Here is an 18,679-nt window from a genome sequence, read left to right as displayed (position 1 = left end):
CCAAGTGTACACACTGGGGAAGAGACTGCTTCTTCAGCAAATGGTGCTGGGAAAACTGGATATTTACATGTCAGAGAATGAAACTAGACCTGCACCTCTCACCATATACAAAATCAACTCAAAATGGATTAAAAAAATTAATATATATCCTGAAACAATAAAATTCCTTAAAGAAAACATAGGGGAAACACTCCAGGAAGTAGGAGTGCATACAGACTTCATTTATATGACCCCAAAAGCACAGGCAGCCAAAGGAAAAATAAACAAATGGGATTATATCAAACTAAAAATCTTCTGTACAGTAAAATTGTTTATTGAGCTTGTTTGCATCATAAAGTTGGAAGTACATGGCTATGGTTAAAATTCTCCAAAGGTTGAGAACTTTAGAAAGAAATGGATTAAGCAAGACTAGGTTTCACTTATGTCAAAAGACACATCAACAGACTAAGGTATTATTTGTTCAACATGCCTAAGATTCAGGTGCAAGACAGTTTTTCTAAAGGTAATTAGGCCAAATTTTCTTCAAGTTGAAAACAACGTTAGAGATCATCTAGCTCTAGGATTTTTGTGGTTCTTGTTGTTTTGTTTACCAGAATCCCATGAAAGAATATAATGGAATGTACAACCTATCTATAATGATATGCAAAATGTTATTTATATGTAGATATATTAATATATAATTAGAGAAGATCTATAGCTTCCTTGCATTTTACAAAAGGTTTTATGACCCAGGAAAGACTAAGAGTCAGTAAGAATCAGTCAAATACCTCATTTTAAAAGAGATAATTGGGACAAACATGGTTTGATAAAATTTTCTAAGTTGTACTGGTACTTAGTACTAAGCCTTGGTTGGAATAGAAGATCTCAAAACCTCAGACTAAGAATTATTCTATTATACCATTTTTAAATAAAATATAGTTTTGAGAGCTATACTCTAAAGTTCTGTGGAATAGAAAGCATCAATAATAATGCCTGTTATTGATTTATAACATATATTTTCAGTAAAATCTCTTAGTGAAGTTAGAGCAGATTTTTAATAAAAATGATTTTCCCAAGCCAGTAGCCAAAAGAGTACAGACATTAGAAGTCAGAGAGAAATTTATTAATGTTTATAGATTATTTGACTGTCTTTCTAAAATACTCAAAGGAATCATTAAAACTTATTAAACATTATTATATACATATTATTTGGGATTTCTATATAATATTTCAAAGTCACTAGACTTTCTTATGCAGTAATAACTGGAACAAAATTATTAAAAAATAGATCCTACTCACATATGAACAAAAATATATAATACTTAGAATAAACTTAATAAGAAATATGTGCAAAGTTTGTAAAGGAAACTACACAATTTTACTTAATTATATAAAAGAACATTTTAAATAAATACAGATTAAATACCATGACCCTGGATGCCAAAAATATCTCAACATTATAAAAGCATTATTTTCCCCAATTTAATTTCTAAAATTAACTACATTTAAAATGACATTTGCATTTTTAGGGGGTGGGGAATTTTTTAAAATATTGACCTAAAAGACATGGGCTAGAATGGCTCCCTTCTACTTGCTGTACCAAAATTTAAGCAGTAGAATAATTAATACTCTGCTATATTGGTGTCAAATTAGACTGTCAATGGAAGAAAAATGAAACTTGGTAACAGTCATAAGTATGCATAGTAATTAAGTATGATAAAATTCCATATTTAATTAGTGAGAATAAATGAATTATTTGATAAATGATACTTGGAAACTAGTTAGGCATTTAGAAAATTAATTAGGTTAGGTTCAAGCCTCAAATCAGCTACATCAAACTTCCCCTGACCACCAGAAATAAACCTTTTTTCTCTTCTAGTTTTGAAGTTCACATTACCTCTTGGACCACCCTCAAATTAATATTCCCTGTGTGAGACATGCCTTCAACCCTGAACTCATTTAAAAACAGAAGCACTTGGCACTTCCTGAGCCAGAAGCATATTATTGTTCAGGATCTTAGCAGTCATACAACTTGGGAAAATCTAATAGGGTAGAATGGAAGAGGCCAGAAGTAGGCAGAATTTCCAGGGACTAAAGTCATAGGATGCTTTAGGAGGTGCATAGGAAGCCAGTGAATGGTCAGCAAAACGTCACCTCAGAACAAAGACTCCTTGGAGAAAGTACTCAAAAAGAGACTCACTCTTCCGAAGTCTACATCCAGGACAGAGCCCAAGATGTTTAAAAGCCAAGAGTATTCCCCAAGGGCTGAAAGACCAAAATGAGACTGGGAAGCAGCTCTTTGGAGGGATTTCGGATTTAATAAGAGCTGCAAGCAGTACCAATCCAAATTTATTTCCAGCTAGAAGACGGAAGCACATTAGAGCCATTTACTGAGAAAGGAAAGAAAGAAAAAGAAATAGGATGGGGAGAGAAGAGTTGAAGTGATTAGTTCACTTTTGTATCCTTGGTGAAATTAAAGTCGTATAAGGCTGAAACCATTCCTTATGATTCTCTTCCGTCAATACTATCACGTGGGCCCGAGGGGTGACAATCAGCTTTGTATCTCATTAATATTCACAACCTATAATTAATTAATTTTAAAAATTCCCAGTAGAGTTTCACAGAATAAAAATAATTCTTTTATAGAAGGGAAAAAAAAATGAAAATTCATTTACGGTTGATGCACTGCAACATCACACAAATCTCAAGACACTGAGGGAGGAAAAGGGCATCTAAAACCTACAAATTTAAATGGCATAGGAAACATTATATGAAATATAGTATAGGGGTTTCAGTAAAATACGTACTAGGCACCTTAATAAAATCCAGATAGTAAAAGTTGTGCACTCACCAATATCATCACTAGAGAATAATAACCAGCCTCAGTCAAAAAGTATTAGCTGCTCAACACTTTTTATCCTCAGAAATATGTCATCGTCATTTTGGTTTTTACTTTCAGCATCAAAGCTTATTTGTCTAACATATATGTTTTGGTTTAAAAAAAATATTGGTGTGAGTGGTTCCAGAGTTATGCTTTTCTATAGGCACTTTGAAATTTCACACCTTACATTTCAAATCAGGGACTTAGACTCAGTCAGTACTTAGACTGATACCCATAGTCCATGCCCATAGTCTTATTAATCCAGCAGTTATTTTTCACAGTGAAATTATACAGACCAATCATTTATGAGCTTGCACTGTATTCTTCCATGATTGAGATAATAGTAAAGTTTGTTCTTTAGTAAAACCATACATGGAAGATTTATTATATACACAACGGTACTTCAAAAAATTCATGGAAAAATAGAGTTAAATAACAATGCAAATCTTTCCATGAACTTTTTGAAGTACCATATATAAGTTTACCACCAGTTTAAATTAACAAGTAAAAAACAAGTCACAGGCAATTCAGTTTTAGAGGGGTAAAAACAGAGGATAATGAGAAATTATTTTCATGAAATTGTCAAAAGATCTGAGAAAGGAGTAGATTATAGATTGCAAGTCAATTATTGTATAAAAGGTCAGAGATACATTTTCAAAAAGGGCAGGAAAAATGTAGATAATGTTGCACTTAGACAATGTTTTACAAATCAGAAAACCAAAATGGCTTAACATGTGATATCTATAAACACTTAATAGTATGTGTACTTATATTAATGACTATGAGATATAATCAGGTCTTTTGAGAGAGAAACAAAACAGTTCCTCCTCTAGTGTGATCTGAACACTGAGGAAATTCAGTATTCAGATAGTCAAAATATCCAAAAGAAATACACTTTTCACCAGAAACAGAATCGTGACCTTTGGTTTCCTATGACTTTTATTGTCTAAACTTCACGGCAGTCCAGTTTTAATGACATGAGTAATGAGAATATTGTCTGTAACAGTATAAATGATAACATACAGTACCATAAGGAAGTACAGACCCAGTGTAACTTCCCAACACTGAAGGAAGGCTGATTTCAATTTTTTTATGCTCTATTATGAATGGGGTGATCTATTATGGTATAGAAACTTTTATTTGTAGTTCATGCATTCATTCGTACATTCATTCACCCAAATATATGTACTGTGTGTGGGCTCTCAACACACACTAAGATCAGCCTCATGGAGAGAATCCAAAGGCAGGAGTTTGTGATATAGAGTATATCCATATATGCCTGTCTGTCTATCTGTTTGTTTCCAGAGAGGGAGATACACACATTTATATATAATCCATATATATAAATATGTATGTGTATTTGTGTATATTATTTTATAACACCACACATCGTAATTCTGTAGCACTTTTCGGTCTGCAAACTACTTTCATATGCATTATCATATTTAAGCTCACCAATGACCCTCCAGTTAGGCATTTTTTGTTATCTCCACTTATAGATGAAGATAAACTCTCTCTCGTCTTGTAGATTTACCATGAGATGATACACATAGTATCCCATATTTTAAAAAGATTAAAATCATTACTATCCTTTCTATTATGATATTTAGTTTGGCAACTTTTCCTAAGGTGTATCTTTCAAGACTCCAAATTCATAGGAGTCTTAAGTCCTATATAAGTCTTAAGTCTTAATATGATTTCAAGTTGCCAGCGTTCCTTAAAAGTATTTCCTCCTCTCAAGGAACCCTGGCAACATGAAATCATATTAACTCCCACTCTGCTACCTGAAACACAAAAATTCCCTTTCAAAGAATTGAGAACATTATTCAGTTACAAGCTAATTTTTATCCTGTTCACTCTCTAAATGCCCAAATAAATTTTAAATACAAGGCCAGACTACAGAGATAATTTATCTTCATAACTGGACATCCATATATACTTTATTTTCCCAATTTTTATAATAAGCAAAGTTTATTGTTACACTCAAATAAAAGACGAAGGAAGTCTGAGTTTTTAAAATGAACCTTTGCTCTGTAGAGCAAAAAAGTAAAATCTTGCTTCTAAAAGCATGGAAAGTTTTCTGTTTTCTAGAAGCCTGTATCAAAATACAACAGATCACTGACAATTCATTCAGAACTGATGGCATTTGATTTTAGTTTCTCTAAACTAACAATAATATAAATTGTTTCTGATGATAATATTTTAAGTACTGTGTTGTATTGCTTCAGCATTGAGGTTAATTACTTCTCAGTGGATCTCCTTGATTCATTAGGAATAAACCATATCCAAATAATCTTACAGATATGCTGGGGATTGAAAAAAAATAAGAGAGTGAAAAAAGACAGAAAAAACTGAATTGTCACTGGTTAGAGCTGTTTATGAGTATGAAATTCCTAAAAGTCTCAGGACTTTTTAAAACCTTGCTATTCAAAGTGTGGTGTAGGGGACCAGCAACGCTGATATCACCTGGGAGCTTGTTAAAAAAAGAAGGGTCTTGGCTCGATTTCAGACATACCGAATTAGAGTTTGTATTTTAAAGACATCCTCAGGTGGTTCCAGTGAACCTTAAAGTTCAAAGCACCGTTTTTTTAAAAAAATCAGATCTGGGAGTCCCTCACTAATGTTCATTTTAATGGTTGAAAACCATTTTAGGCTTTTTCTTCCATTTCTTTATTTCATGTATTCCCAAGAATGAGAATGTACAGGTAAGGGTTATCTAAAAAAGTTTTTATAATCCTTTATACAAGGGTACTTCAAAAAATTCATGGAAAAGTAGAATTGAAAGATAACATGAATCCTTTCATAAACTTTTTGAAGTATCCTCGTATAAAACCTGAAGAAGTAGAGTGCTAGTAAATTCGATCTTCTGGAGGGAAATTTGATGCAGTTATTGAGATAATCAGCTTACAACATCATAAGCCTGGTCATTTTTCCTAACGTGCTGCTTGCAAATGCTAAGCAGTTAATAACTAGTGAGCCCTTCAAATTGATCAGCATTTATGGTGTTTTATCCTATGAGGATCAGGAGATTTAGGATTCAAATTGTCAATGAAAATTCGAAAATGATGCCTGATTTAATCCTTTTTTTCCCATTCTAGATTCTTGGGCTCTTTTTTGTTGTTGTTGTTAGTAATACAGATACAGTTTTAGTCATCTACAATGGATAAGCCTACTCCAGCCAAAGGATAAGAGATAAAAGCTTTTCTTTATTACAAAATGCTCTCTAACCTTTGAAGTAGATCATTTATTTTAAAGTTCAGCATATCATAGCCTTAGAAAGCGAGATAGTTTCAAGAAAGAATATAAGGTAACATTTTAGCTACAAAAAAGAGCTACTGGCTGCTATGCAATCTAGCTGAGGAAACAGCTTGGTAAGCAGAATTTTTCTGCTATGCTTATATAAGAAGCACAGGCTGTAGTCTGTGAGTGAGATGCCTTGAAAATGACCACATCCCCATATTTCAGCTAATTCCATTTGACATAATGATGTCTTTGACGAATGTGATGGTATATATAATTACTGTAATAAATGTTTTATAAATTTTACTGTTTGTTTTTAAATGTAAGGGTAAAAATTATTGTAGACATTTGGGTGTTTTTTTTTGTTGTTGTTGTTGTTGTTGGTTTTTTTTTAAAATCTGGTTAATATTTTATTTGGAAGGGAGATTCTCCATTGCACATGGTAATGGAGAGACACATGGCCCCATTTTCCAACCCAGAAGGGTAAGATGTTTAGAGTCTCTCCTTGTCCTGGCAGGCAGTGTCTGAGCATGTGACTAAAGCTTGGCCAATTGAATTCTCCATCCAGGGACTGTGAATGTGAAATGAAGGGGAGGCTAAGACAACTTCACAGGATCTACAAAGACAGAAAAATGTTCAGGCCATCTTTGAGAAACATCAGCAACTGAACGTCTGCAACGGAGGAATCGAATTTGGAGCTGCCTTAGCTCTTGTTCTTTTCCCAAATTCCAAGTTCTTTTTCTAAGTCTTGTTCTCTATCCTTTTAATTCTGAGTCTGCATGTCCTGCTAATGAATTCCTTTTTTTTTGGTTTTTGCTTGCAATCAAGAATAATGACTGATATAGAAATAGCACGTCTTCACTAGATTTAAAGAGTATTGCTATTTCAGTTCTACGTTGCTCACTGATGTAAGTTTGAGCATATGGCTGGAGTTTGAGGGCTTTAATTATTGGTAAGAGTGGAGGCTGTAGTAGCAATGGCGGTGGTTCCAGCTACAACACGTGATGTGCCAGACACTATGTGAGGTAAGTCAACCTGAGTACATATGAAGGTCAATACTCCCACACCCATTCTACAGATGTATAAACTGAGACCATTTTCTGAAAAGCCAAGAGGTCATCTTGGCCAAAATCACAAGACTTCAGTAAAATGCTGATGAAGCAAGATTGAAACCTTAACCTTCTGAGCTTAAAATCAGAAATCTCATCAGGATCCTATGGAGCTCTTCAAGGACCAATTTAATATCATTAATTGAACTTTACCTTCGTCATTAATTGGACTTTACAAGTGACAATTAAAACAATGTGTACCTATATGAACTGAGATATAAAGAAACAAGCAAGGTCTTTTTACATATTTTTAGATGGATATTTATTGAAGTCCTCTTATAATTCTGAAACATTTCCTTGCAACCAAAACAAAAATTAAATTTTAAAGAGCATGCTGAGATTTAGTTGTGAAATGTCTCTTTAATGCAGTGTTAAAGCTTACCATCAGAGCACTATATCTAAATTTCATAAAAATTTGATATACCCCAACAAGCTTGTAGGGTGGATGTAGGACCTGTCTCCTATATTGGCCTTGAAAGGAAAATCTCCTATGTGTGTGCAATTGTGAGCTTATGTTAAAATTTTTCATTTTTTAGAGGCTGACTTTCAAATAGAAAGGGGTGCAGATAAATTATGTTGAAGGTATGCAAAAGCATACAATTTGTTGTCCAGAACTACAACTAAATCCTGAAGGCAACACTTTTTAAGCCATTTCTTAGTAACGTTACACATAAAATGATAAGTAGTCACAGCTCACAATACTTTCTTTCGTTAGAAGTAATTGTCATAATAAAATAATAGTGACAGCTGTAATAGCTAATATTTATTAAGCAGTTACTAGGTGCCAGGTACAATGCTAAGTGCTTCACATATGTTGCCTAAGTTAATACTAGCAACCTTAATTAGGTAGACACTGTTATTATTGACATTTTGCAGATATTGAAAATAAAGCAGTGCAAAATGTCTTCCCCTGTTTGCTGGGGCTCTATAATCAAAGGATCACTGCTCAGGATAGAACTTTATGCCTCGCTGTAGCCTTAGGATAAACTCCAAACTCTAAAGCTTTGCATGAACAGTCCTTAAAGATTTAGTTCCTGCCCACCTACCTCTTTAGCCTCATTACCTTACTGCCCCTACCACCACCCTTCAACCTTTATGCCAGTTAGTGAACTTTTATAGTCATGTCTCTGCTGTCACAGATACACTCTTTTCAGCATCTGTAAAAACAAGACTTATTCATGCTTTCAAACTCAAGTCATCTGTGAAAAGCCTTTGCTGATATTCTAGTTAGATTTAGTTGCTACTCCTCTATGTGTATTCTTGTTGTAGATCTTATGACACTGTAATACATCCATCAAATTATTTGTCTGTTTTTCCCACTAGACTTCAAGCTCCATGACATTAAACATATGATTTGTTTTGGTACCTCCAGTGCCTAACACAGGACCAAGTCTTTAATGGGTGCTTAAACAAATACATTTTGAATGAATTACCAAACCTCAAGTGATCACCCTGTTTGTTCTCCCACTCTCAATCTTCCTAGCCAGAGTTTGCTAAATAGCTATTCCCTATAATTTCATAATATTCAAAATCAGTAGAAGAAAGTCTAGACAAAGAGTTAGGGAACCTAGGTTCTTGTACCATCACTGTCATTTAGTAATTGAATGACTTTGAGGATTGATTCATTTAACTCCTTTTTTTTTTTTTTTGCACTCTTGCCGTGTCTCAGGAACTTCATGCCACAGTGGAGACACACCAGTGGACACAGGAGAACCCTTCCTTCAGGACGCCTGCATTGCCTAGAGCCAGATTTGTCTTTATAAAATCTAATAGTTGGACTAAGGTCCTCCCGGATTTAAAATCCCATGAAACAATTAAGCCACACCTCAAAATTCCATTAAAATACAGTATAGAAATACATAAAAATATGAAGTAAAAGATAACACCAGAAAAATGATTTCATAACCAGCCTCTGATATAGCAAGTCTGCAAGTATTAATTCTTCCTTCCAAAAATAGATATCTTATAAAGAAGTAAAATTGTAACATCTTTTAAAGATTAATTCTGATTTGTTCTAATACAAAATATTGGAACTCTCTCTAGACATAAGTAGTAGGTCTGCCAAGGACAAAAGGAAAAAAAAATCATTTCAGGGCAATTAACAACAATTAGAAAGGAATTGTATCCTCCGGGAAGATGAATCTGTTCTATATATCTAACGTTAACCACAACATAATGAGCAGGATTTCTAACCACATTTCGTGTGATGAATTTTTTTTGACTCATGGTAATAGGACTAAAAAAAGTAAAACTTATTATTCGTGGACAAATTACCTAATAAAAACTAAATTAGGCTATACTCTCAATTGTTTCATCATGAAAGTAGGTACAGAGTGTCATAATTATTTAATTTGTGTTCAAATCTCAGCTGGAGAATGTTTTAAATGAACAAATGATGCAAGTAATTTTAGAGGAAGGGAAAGCCCATGCAGCCAAGCTCATAAACCCAATATTTACAGACAGAATTAGCACACTTCTTTCCTAATCATATCCTGAAAGGTGTTTGAATAGCAAATCTAATTCTCAAAAGATAAGTTCAGCTATTCTTATCTTAGGTGAGTAAAACATGTCAATTCTTTGACATGCCATAATCATAGGATGTACTTCCTGACATATCCTCAAGCCAGTTGACATTGGTTGGTTGCAACTGATGGTTTATGTGGACACTGAGCTATGATGAGAATGTATAAATATATATATGTATATATATGAAGCACACAATGTTGGGTTTGTTTTTTCCATGAAAATCATAAATCATGGAAACTGAAGTAGACTTTCAGGTTATATGGTGAGTTTTCCATATTGTAGGAGAGGAAATTGAGGCCCAAACAGGTGAACAAAATTATTACAATTTGACAGTTTGTTGGTAACGGAGCCATGATGGTAGGAGAGATCTACTGTCTCCTGCCCAAAGCTCTTCCCACTGCATCATGCCCATGCTCTCCTTGTGGGCTTGAGTTCCAGCTTGCAACCTCCCATTTATTGCATTGAATCATAACAGCAGGAGCATGAGTACAAGTGGAAGGGGGATAATACAGAGGCAGCTCAGGTGGCTGGCTCCTGCTTTCTCGGCAAATGAATCCCTCTTCATGGTTATGGGAAGGAAAACAACCGCTGGCTTTGCAGCAGGCCTGGCATATAGGAAATGAAACAAAAAGCCTTCCTTATAACTAAATTTCAGAGCGTGAATAAGCTCAATTTCCCCATCTGGAGTCTCTTTGACTAGACAAGCCTTACAAATTAATATGAGTGCATAGATCTGGGGCCTGAAGGAAATTAGGTCAGGCCTAGAAAGGAATCAGGTACTGACCACAAGTCAGAATTGTAATATGGATTCAAAACAAAGGGCAGAGATATAATGCTGTAATTCACTGAACACCATTAGGACGATGCTACAGTATGAGAGGAGGAAGCCTTCGAGACAAAGTTATAGAGAAGGAAACAATATTGAAGTATGGAAAAATGCTCTAATCCAAATACGAGTTAGACCTTGGTCCCTTTTTCAACCAACTCCTCCGATTCTCTCTCTCTCTCTCTCTCTCTCTCTCTCTCTCTCTCTCTCTCTCTTTCTCATTTGATCTCACCTTTATCTAGGATGTTTTTGCTTTCATTCTGCAGTTTTATTTCCCCCTTTTCCTTCTTTCTGGGAGTTGAGACCCACAGCAACACACAGAAAAAGTGCTTTGATAAGTAGGATAAGAAAGCCATTCTGTGATGAAAACTATCAGAACACATTAGTCTCTTTGTGTAGCTCAGGAATAAAAGTGACATGTGTAGCAGCATTTTTAAGAACCTGGACAGGAGATTCATTCTCTTGAACATGCTCTCTTCAGGTCTCCTGCTCATTCTCCAGTGATGTGCTTTGAAGGCTTTGTATATGTCCTACCATAAGAGAGTGGCATTTATGAGCACCAACACCAGGATGTTCCAAATGCATTCTGTCACTAAGTGCCGGTATGAAAAGACTGGGCATTTTTCTCTCTTGGGATTTTCCTGTGGCATTATCCCTGTGCAAAGATCTGAGCTTCTTTTAAAAGTTCAAGATTGATTTTTGGTGGAGAAGATAAGTGAAGAATTTTCTAGCTAACTAAGAAACAGATTCTTTTGATTAAATGTCAGATTAAGAAAAAAAAAATCCTATATAGGGTACTGTGACAATTCTCTAAAGGGTATGACTGTGAAAAGAATGCAGATATTTTAGGATAGAGGGCTATAGTCTTGAGAATTTTCATTTTCTATAAATTTCCCATGGTTGACATAAGTTCTAAAATGTGTTCATGTTCATAGTGTTTCAGATTCATTTATGCAGAATTATGTAACACATGGAAAATCTCCCTCAAACTCTGATGTATTATGGGGACACAAAATTTTAAAAATTCTACTTAGAAATATCCAGTCCTCTCTACCATCACAAATTCTCAGAGCAGGTTAAGTGTGGACAGTGTGTCATTATCCCTGTTTTTAAAAACAGAAGAATGGTAGGAGTATCTTTTCTATTAACACCACCTCAAATACAAGTGATCCTTTCCTTATGATTTAAAATATTGTAGTGATAGTCCACAGGCCAGTTGCCTACTGTTTCCTGTTACCAGCCCTGTATCAGAGCATGTCCAGATAAGGTTGCACATTATTTATCTGAGCATTTCTGCAGACTTGCTGGACACTTTGAACACTTAACTTTAGCTTGAATATTTAACCAATTAATCTTAAAAAAATATAAAAGGTTGTTCCAGAAAACTTTTTTTGAAAAAAAATCACTGTATCATGGATCAAAAAAAAAAATTAAAAATGTTAAAGACATGAGACGAATTGTGACAGTAAGAAGGAATAGCTTTATAAACTCATCTTTCACCTCCTTCAAATTCTAGACAATATTCCTTGTCAACTTCAAAATAGAAAATGCCACAAATGTAAGCCCTTACCAACTTCCCACTTCAGGAGGCTGTTGTCTTCCCTCTCCATTTTTCCAATGACATACCAGATACATGCCATCCAGTGTGCAAGGAGCGCAAACATGGACATGAGCAGAGTCAGGACGATTGTGCTATGTTGGGAATAACGGTCCAATTTCTGCAGCAGACGCAGAAGACGCAACAGCCGGACAGTCTTCAGGAGATGCACGAGAGACACCTGTGGCAGGAGACAGAGCAGCACAACGTGGTGCATGGGTTAAATCCATGCCATGACATTTACTTTAACTTACAGCCATCTTAAATTCTTGAAATTAAAAATAGTTATATTTCCAATACTATGGTCATTTTTATGACTGTTGATGTATTACATCAAGAGTAATAAGATAAAGGAGAACAGGAGGAAGGATAGGAGGAAGAGGATAATTTAATTTCTTTGAATAAATACTTACCTTCCTTAATTAGGATTTATCTCTTTTTTCTTACCTGTCTTATTTCATTCAAGTTCATACATTCTGATACACAACTGAAACCATTATGGTATGGCATCAGGATTGAACCTAAGATGTCTCCACCTCCTTACCCACATTTTCTTTCTACCCTACTTCCCTTTCCCCTTGTAAGGGAGCTGCTTGATAACAATAATTCAAATAGATTGAAGTAAAGGTCTAGAAAGAGGTAATAGAAGTAACTTAGGGCTTATTTCTTTAAAGAAATAGACCCATAAAACTTGAGCAAGTTCTGCTTACAATTATCAGTAGCACCTCTTGCCTCATGCTGTACTATCTTCCTTCTCACATTATCAATGGACAGAGAAAGCATTTGCCTGACACACATACATTATGAGCTTTCTCTCAAACAAACACACTTAGGGAACCCAAATCAAATGAAACAAAAATTTTTGAAAAACTTCCTCGAACCTGCCTTTGCAGGTACTCATGCAGTAGTCTTGTAGCTAAGGAATTATTTTCCTGACTATAGGGCTCATTTGAAAAATGTGCACCTTTGGTATCTACCAGAAAGCTCAATTTCACTAGTAATAAGTGATGCACATAACACACTCTCTTTTCATACCCTCAATGAGCATTCTGTTTTTTTCTCCTTTTTTAATTGAAACGATTGTACGTATCTGTGGGGTACAGTATTGAATATCAATACCTGTGTGCAATATGGGATGCTCAAATCAAGATAATTAGCATATTCAACATTATACAATAATCAATTGTTGTGGCTCTGAGAGCATTCTAAAATAGAAAAGACAAATAAAATATTAACTTATATGGAAAGAGAATTTGACAAGTTCCTTGACCTTATCTGATTTCTTTGAGAGAGCCATAAATAGAGGGGAAGGAGGGGGATTGTATGGCTATGACTTATTACAGTCTTTCCTTTACAAAACATAGTCATAAACAAGGTCACCACCTTTTGGGAGTTTGCCTTTGTAATTAGCCAGAATCAGTTGGCTTCTCATTCTTTCCTTGGACAGCCAGCTTCCCCTTACTCCAAGAAATATATACCTGCAACAGTTCCTGACACATAATAGTAAGAGCTCAATAAACATTTGTTAAATGAGTCAATAGAGAAATTACTGAGATGCAAAATACTTCAAGCTCAGCATAAAAATAGATATCTAGTAAAACTGTGCTGAGTTGAAATCTTGTGAATTATTCTATACTCAAACACGATAAAATATTAAGGGCACTTGGATTTGCCAGTTAGCTGTGCTCCTTTACCTTGTCTTGTCATTCTTCTGTGTCAAGTTCACTTTATTCTCCTTCACAGCCAAGTTCTCATGTATCATGTCTCTAGTTTGTGGTAAATTAGATGGTTGCATGCTAAGATTTTGCAATCTCTGCTTTGTTGTTTAGAGGAATTACTGGGGATGGAGTTTACTTTAAAGGTAGATGATTATGATAGATAGGTGACGATTTAATAAGTGAAATAAAACTTGGAACCGAAGTCCCAGATGGAGGAAGCCATCTGGACACATAATATTGATAGAGTCTCCCCATTTTTTCTGATCAGACAAAGGATGTTCGAGAGAAGAATGTGGAGCTACTCTTTCAAGTGAATCATAGTCATTTGCAAAGATGAGGGACATGAACTTGGAAGTCCACTGAGGCAGCCCTGGTGATTTTGGTGGCATGTTATTATTATTTTTAAATTATACTTGCTGTTGTCAGAGTCAATAGCTTCCTGCTATAAATATCGATTTCGATTCTTGATGAATGACAAAATATAGAGGCATATTCGATTTAGATTGAAATATGTGATCTGCAAAAAGGAGAGAATTTTTTTTTACTCTTGGGAAGCTGTTCTGAATTTGTCACTGATGAAAATTATCGCTACTTGTAGATAGGTGCATTCATCAAAATCCCCTATCAAATGGCAGTTTCCCATTTTACCAAGTGAACATGACCATCTACTGGATACCAACTGGGAAGAGAAAGCCAGGAGGGGAGCGAGAGAGAGAGAGAGAGAGAGAGAGAGAGAGAGAGGGAAAGAGAGAGAGAGAGAGAGAGAGAGAGAGGGGGGCTAACTAGCATATCTGAGGTCTTTCTAGGTGTCAGACACTTAGCAAAGCCTTTTATAAAAATGTTACCTTTTTATGCTGTTCAGAAACACTGTAGAAATTTTTTTTTTAATGTGCATTTCAGGCCTATTTTGATGTTAACTTCCCCAAGGAAGTCACTCAGATAGTAAGTGATAAAACTAGAATTCATATCTTTGCCTTTTCTACTCTATCACACTCCCTATGTCTTATACATAATTTTATCTCATAGTGCCTTTCATAGTGACATACATAGAATATTTTAATAAATGAGTGTGTGAGCTGCACTTACAACAATTGCCATGAGCAATTGTGGGTAATTGTGGGCCGAACCCTAAACATACAGCACATTTTTGGTGACTGTAATGCATTTTTAAATATCATATGTGAAGATGCACTTCGCTGGACACATTTTAGATTTGAGAGAAAAAACTTTGGCTGTTTATGTATTTACTTGTTTATTTTCTTCTTTTTGTAAGTCTTTGCTGTATAACAGCATAACACACAAATTATTCTTCATAACTTATGTTTTTCTGGGAAAGAAAAATAATATCTCGACCAAGCTTTTCTGTTAAAATAGAACATTTCACCCTGGCTAACTTATTTGAAGAGGATAACAAATATATATGCCACTTTTCAAAATAATCATATGCTTGGTCCTGTGAAAAGCAGAAAAACTATCACTGAAAAGACAGCTTTCCTCCTTCGTCTTTTTCTTTCTTTCTGACACAGATGTTGATCTATATCTTGCATTCTTTATAAAGCATTTATGCCAGATATCACAAGACAGAAGGATGAAAAGAGAACAGGACATCATTGAAAATGTACACGTACTTCAAATTCATCAAAATGTGAGACTTAGACTTTTTAAGAAATAGTTCATCCATGTTAACTTTGGGCAATGAGAATGTTAATGACATATAGGTATGTTATGTATTTTTGTTATATGTATATTTTATAATATAACTATATATTGTGTATATACATATTTTAAATTATCCTGTCTGTTCAGTACCCAAAGAAAAATGGAACATCAAAAAATTTATTAGTATTTAGTAGTAGAGCAGCAAATTAACTTAAAACAATTCTATTAAATATCTCCTATTCGACAATTTGCCAGGAGAATTTGGAAAATTTTCTTCACCATTGTTGTGAATTATACACTTCCTTTGAATTTTTTTCTGCAGTCTTGCAAAAACCTTGTTTTAAGTCATTACACTTTCATTATAACACACTTATCTAGTCAAATCCAATCTTAAAAAGCACTTTAGAAAGCCTAGATAACAATTCAATGTAGCACTGATTGAAATATTATATACCAGATTTTCCCTGGGAGCTTTCCTTTCAGTTGAGTTATAAACCTCTTAAAGAGGTTGACACTTTCAACCTCCCAACTTAAAAAAAGAAAAAGAAAAGAAAAATACTATTGTACAGGCAACTAGTAAATGCACAAATCTAGTTAGGATTACAATTCTACGTTGATTCTGAAGTCAATAATGACTGCATGTGAAACATTAATCACTTCATTTAATATTCAAAACTAAGCTTTTACGTTCTTGAGAGAAAATGTGATTTCTATGGGGGATTGTCAACTGACTAGGAAATGTGTTTAATGTGAACTAATGTTTAGTAAATTTTTACACACTAAAATTGGTTTCTCTAGCTGAAAAATAGTATTAATGGTCCAAAAATGGCCTCCTTAAAAGTCTCCCTATTTATAAGGGGGCACTTGATACCTTTAAGAATATTAATCATTAAATAGTAAGAACAACTACTGCTACAATGGGAACTCTCTTTTCTGTGAGGAAACATGAGGATAAAGTGTTTAGAAGAAGAAAGAAGAGAAAGTACAAGTATTAATGCAAATTCAAGAGAACTCTCAGGTTTTATGTTAGTCATTGTGCCATTTTTATAAGGATCCCAACATTTTTATAAAGATTCCTAAAAGGTGGTTGAATTCTCTTATTTTAATTTCAGCATCCTTCTCTATATTGATCAGTCTTCAGTTGGTTTAAAGGTTATAAAAGGAGAAAAAAAACTCTCCACCAAATTCTAGAGGCAAACATCTGCCTAGGTAATATCATTTGATGCTTATATTCCCACAGATGGTTTCCTTATTAAAGGATTTGTTTAGTGAGTCTGTATTCATGATAAATTCAGCCTACTGGTCTATCCTGGTTCTGGGTATTTAAATAAGTAAAAACAGGTCATGCAAATTGCAAAATGAAGTAAATTCCTCAAGTGGAGAATCTGGCCTGCAGATTACTGGGCACCTTGGCGTCTTTATTAAAGAGGGCACAAAACCCCAGAAGCACAAATTGCCACAAACGCTTAAAACCTGAACATGTAAAAAATAAACATAGGCATAAAACCAAGCTTCGAGGCCTTGCAGAAAGGAGCTCTTTACTCACCACGGTGACGTTGAAAGCGTACAGGAGATCAAAAGGCAGAGCAGCGATTAGATCAATGATGAACCAGGTTGTGACATAGTGGATGCAAATTGATCTTGCCTCAAAGATAACTTGGCCAGATTTGCTGACATAAGTTGTTCGGAAATTTAAAATAATATCTGCTTGGAAAAAAATGATAGAAAAAGAAGAGAGGGAGAAGAAAATAGAAAGAATGAAAGATGAGAAGGGAAGGAAGGAAGGAAGACAGACAGGCAAGTAGGCAGGGAGAAAAGGAGGAAGAAAATTGCAGAAAAATTAAAATTAGGCAAAGGTCATCTCTAAGCCTACTTCAGATTGATAATATCCAAAATTTTCCCCTTCACTGACCCAGCTCAACTCCACAAACAGACATTGAAGAAAGGTAAAGAAAGTAATATTTTCTGAGCATTTTAATATGCTCCAGATAGGGGACCCATGTGTTAAGATAATTAAGATGAATAATCATAGCAATAACAGCAATAGTCATCACTCACTAAATGCTCACTGTGAACCGAACATTGTTCTAAGAGCTTAGCAGGTTATTTCACTTAATTCTCAGAACATCTCTTGAAGTTGACAGCATTACCCCATGTTGAAGAGGCAGAAACTCAGTCCCAGTGAGGAAAAATAACTCATCCAAGATTATATTGCCAAAAGTGGCAGGGATGCTTTTGAATATTGGTGATTTTGCAGTTCGTATTCCTCATTTTACACAATACTACTTAATTCTGTGTACAAAAATTTTACTAACCTCTGTAGAGATACGAAATTCATCCCCATCCCGGTGGCTCTCCTATTAACAATATACCAGGAGTTTCTGTTTTGGATTTCCAAGTTAAATTTCCCCATTCTATTTTAATGGAAGAGGTCATCATTTTCAGCCTTTCCCTATATCATTATTTATTATAAATTTATTGAGCTTTTCACAATACATGAGGTTCTCATGAGTGTTGGTTAAATGACAAAGCTGCAGCCAAGTGGGTTACCCGAAGCTCACTCCTGCTGCTAATGAATAAACATCCCTGTGACTGTTGTCTTAGGTCTTGGATTAAATATCATTAAGACATTTTCCTTAATTTGTTTTAAGATTGAGTAAAAACAGGCCATAGGGAGTTTCTGGATTGGTGCACACATGTCATTATTGTGTATTTTATGGACTGGCGACTCAAACAGAAAGAGTTTTCTCCATGAAACTTCATTTTTAGGGAGTGCCATGGTTCAGTTATTCAAGGATCAAAGGAGGGAATGTGGGAAGTAAATATCTCAGTCAATGAAACTAATAATTCAAGGAGTTACGAAGCCAACACTAAGTTCTGAGTAACAATACAATGATCAGATTAATTGGGATACTCTTTATAGCTAATTTAAACCATTGAAAATGAGTAGAGCAGTGTCATATGAGGTTAAGAATTTGTTGATACCATGATCATGATAATGACATTGATAAACATCACTTATGATAGTGCTTATTGTATATAATTTTTATTTTTCACTTCATGTTCACATCTATGGAAGGCAGAATTCTAAGATAACCCCCAATAACCCTTGCCCTCATATGATCTCCTCCTCTAGTGAGGGTG

General features: G+C 34.8%; 1 protein-coding gene across 1 annotated transcript in view; it reads right to left on the bottom strand.

The window, feature by feature from the left end:
* LOC103607629 (potassium voltage-gated channel subfamily H member 8-like) overlaps positions 1–17,239 on the bottom strand; it is a gene marked incomplete at its 5' end in the record, with an annotated part of 68,609 nt that extends 51,370 nt beyond the window's left edge. The window contains 2 exon segments of the mRNA XM_008592110.1: positions 12,132–12,339; positions 17,082–17,239. Of these exon segments, the coding sequence (XP_008590332.1) occupies positions 12,132–12,339; positions 17,082–17,239 (366 nt within the window).
* Positions 17,240–18,679: the final 1,440 nt, after the last annotated feature.

Source organism: Galeopterus variegatus, unplaced genomic scaffold (genome assembly GCF_000696425.1).
Source record: "Galeopterus variegatus unplaced genomic scaffold, G_variegatus-3.0.2 Scaffold7600, whole genome shotgun sequence".
Classification (NCBI taxonomy): Eukaryota; Metazoa; Chordata; class Mammalia; order Dermoptera; family Cynocephalidae; genus Galeopterus; species Galeopterus variegatus.
Note: the sequence above shows the minus strand (reverse complement) of the source record. Positions and strands in the feature narration are given on the sequence as shown.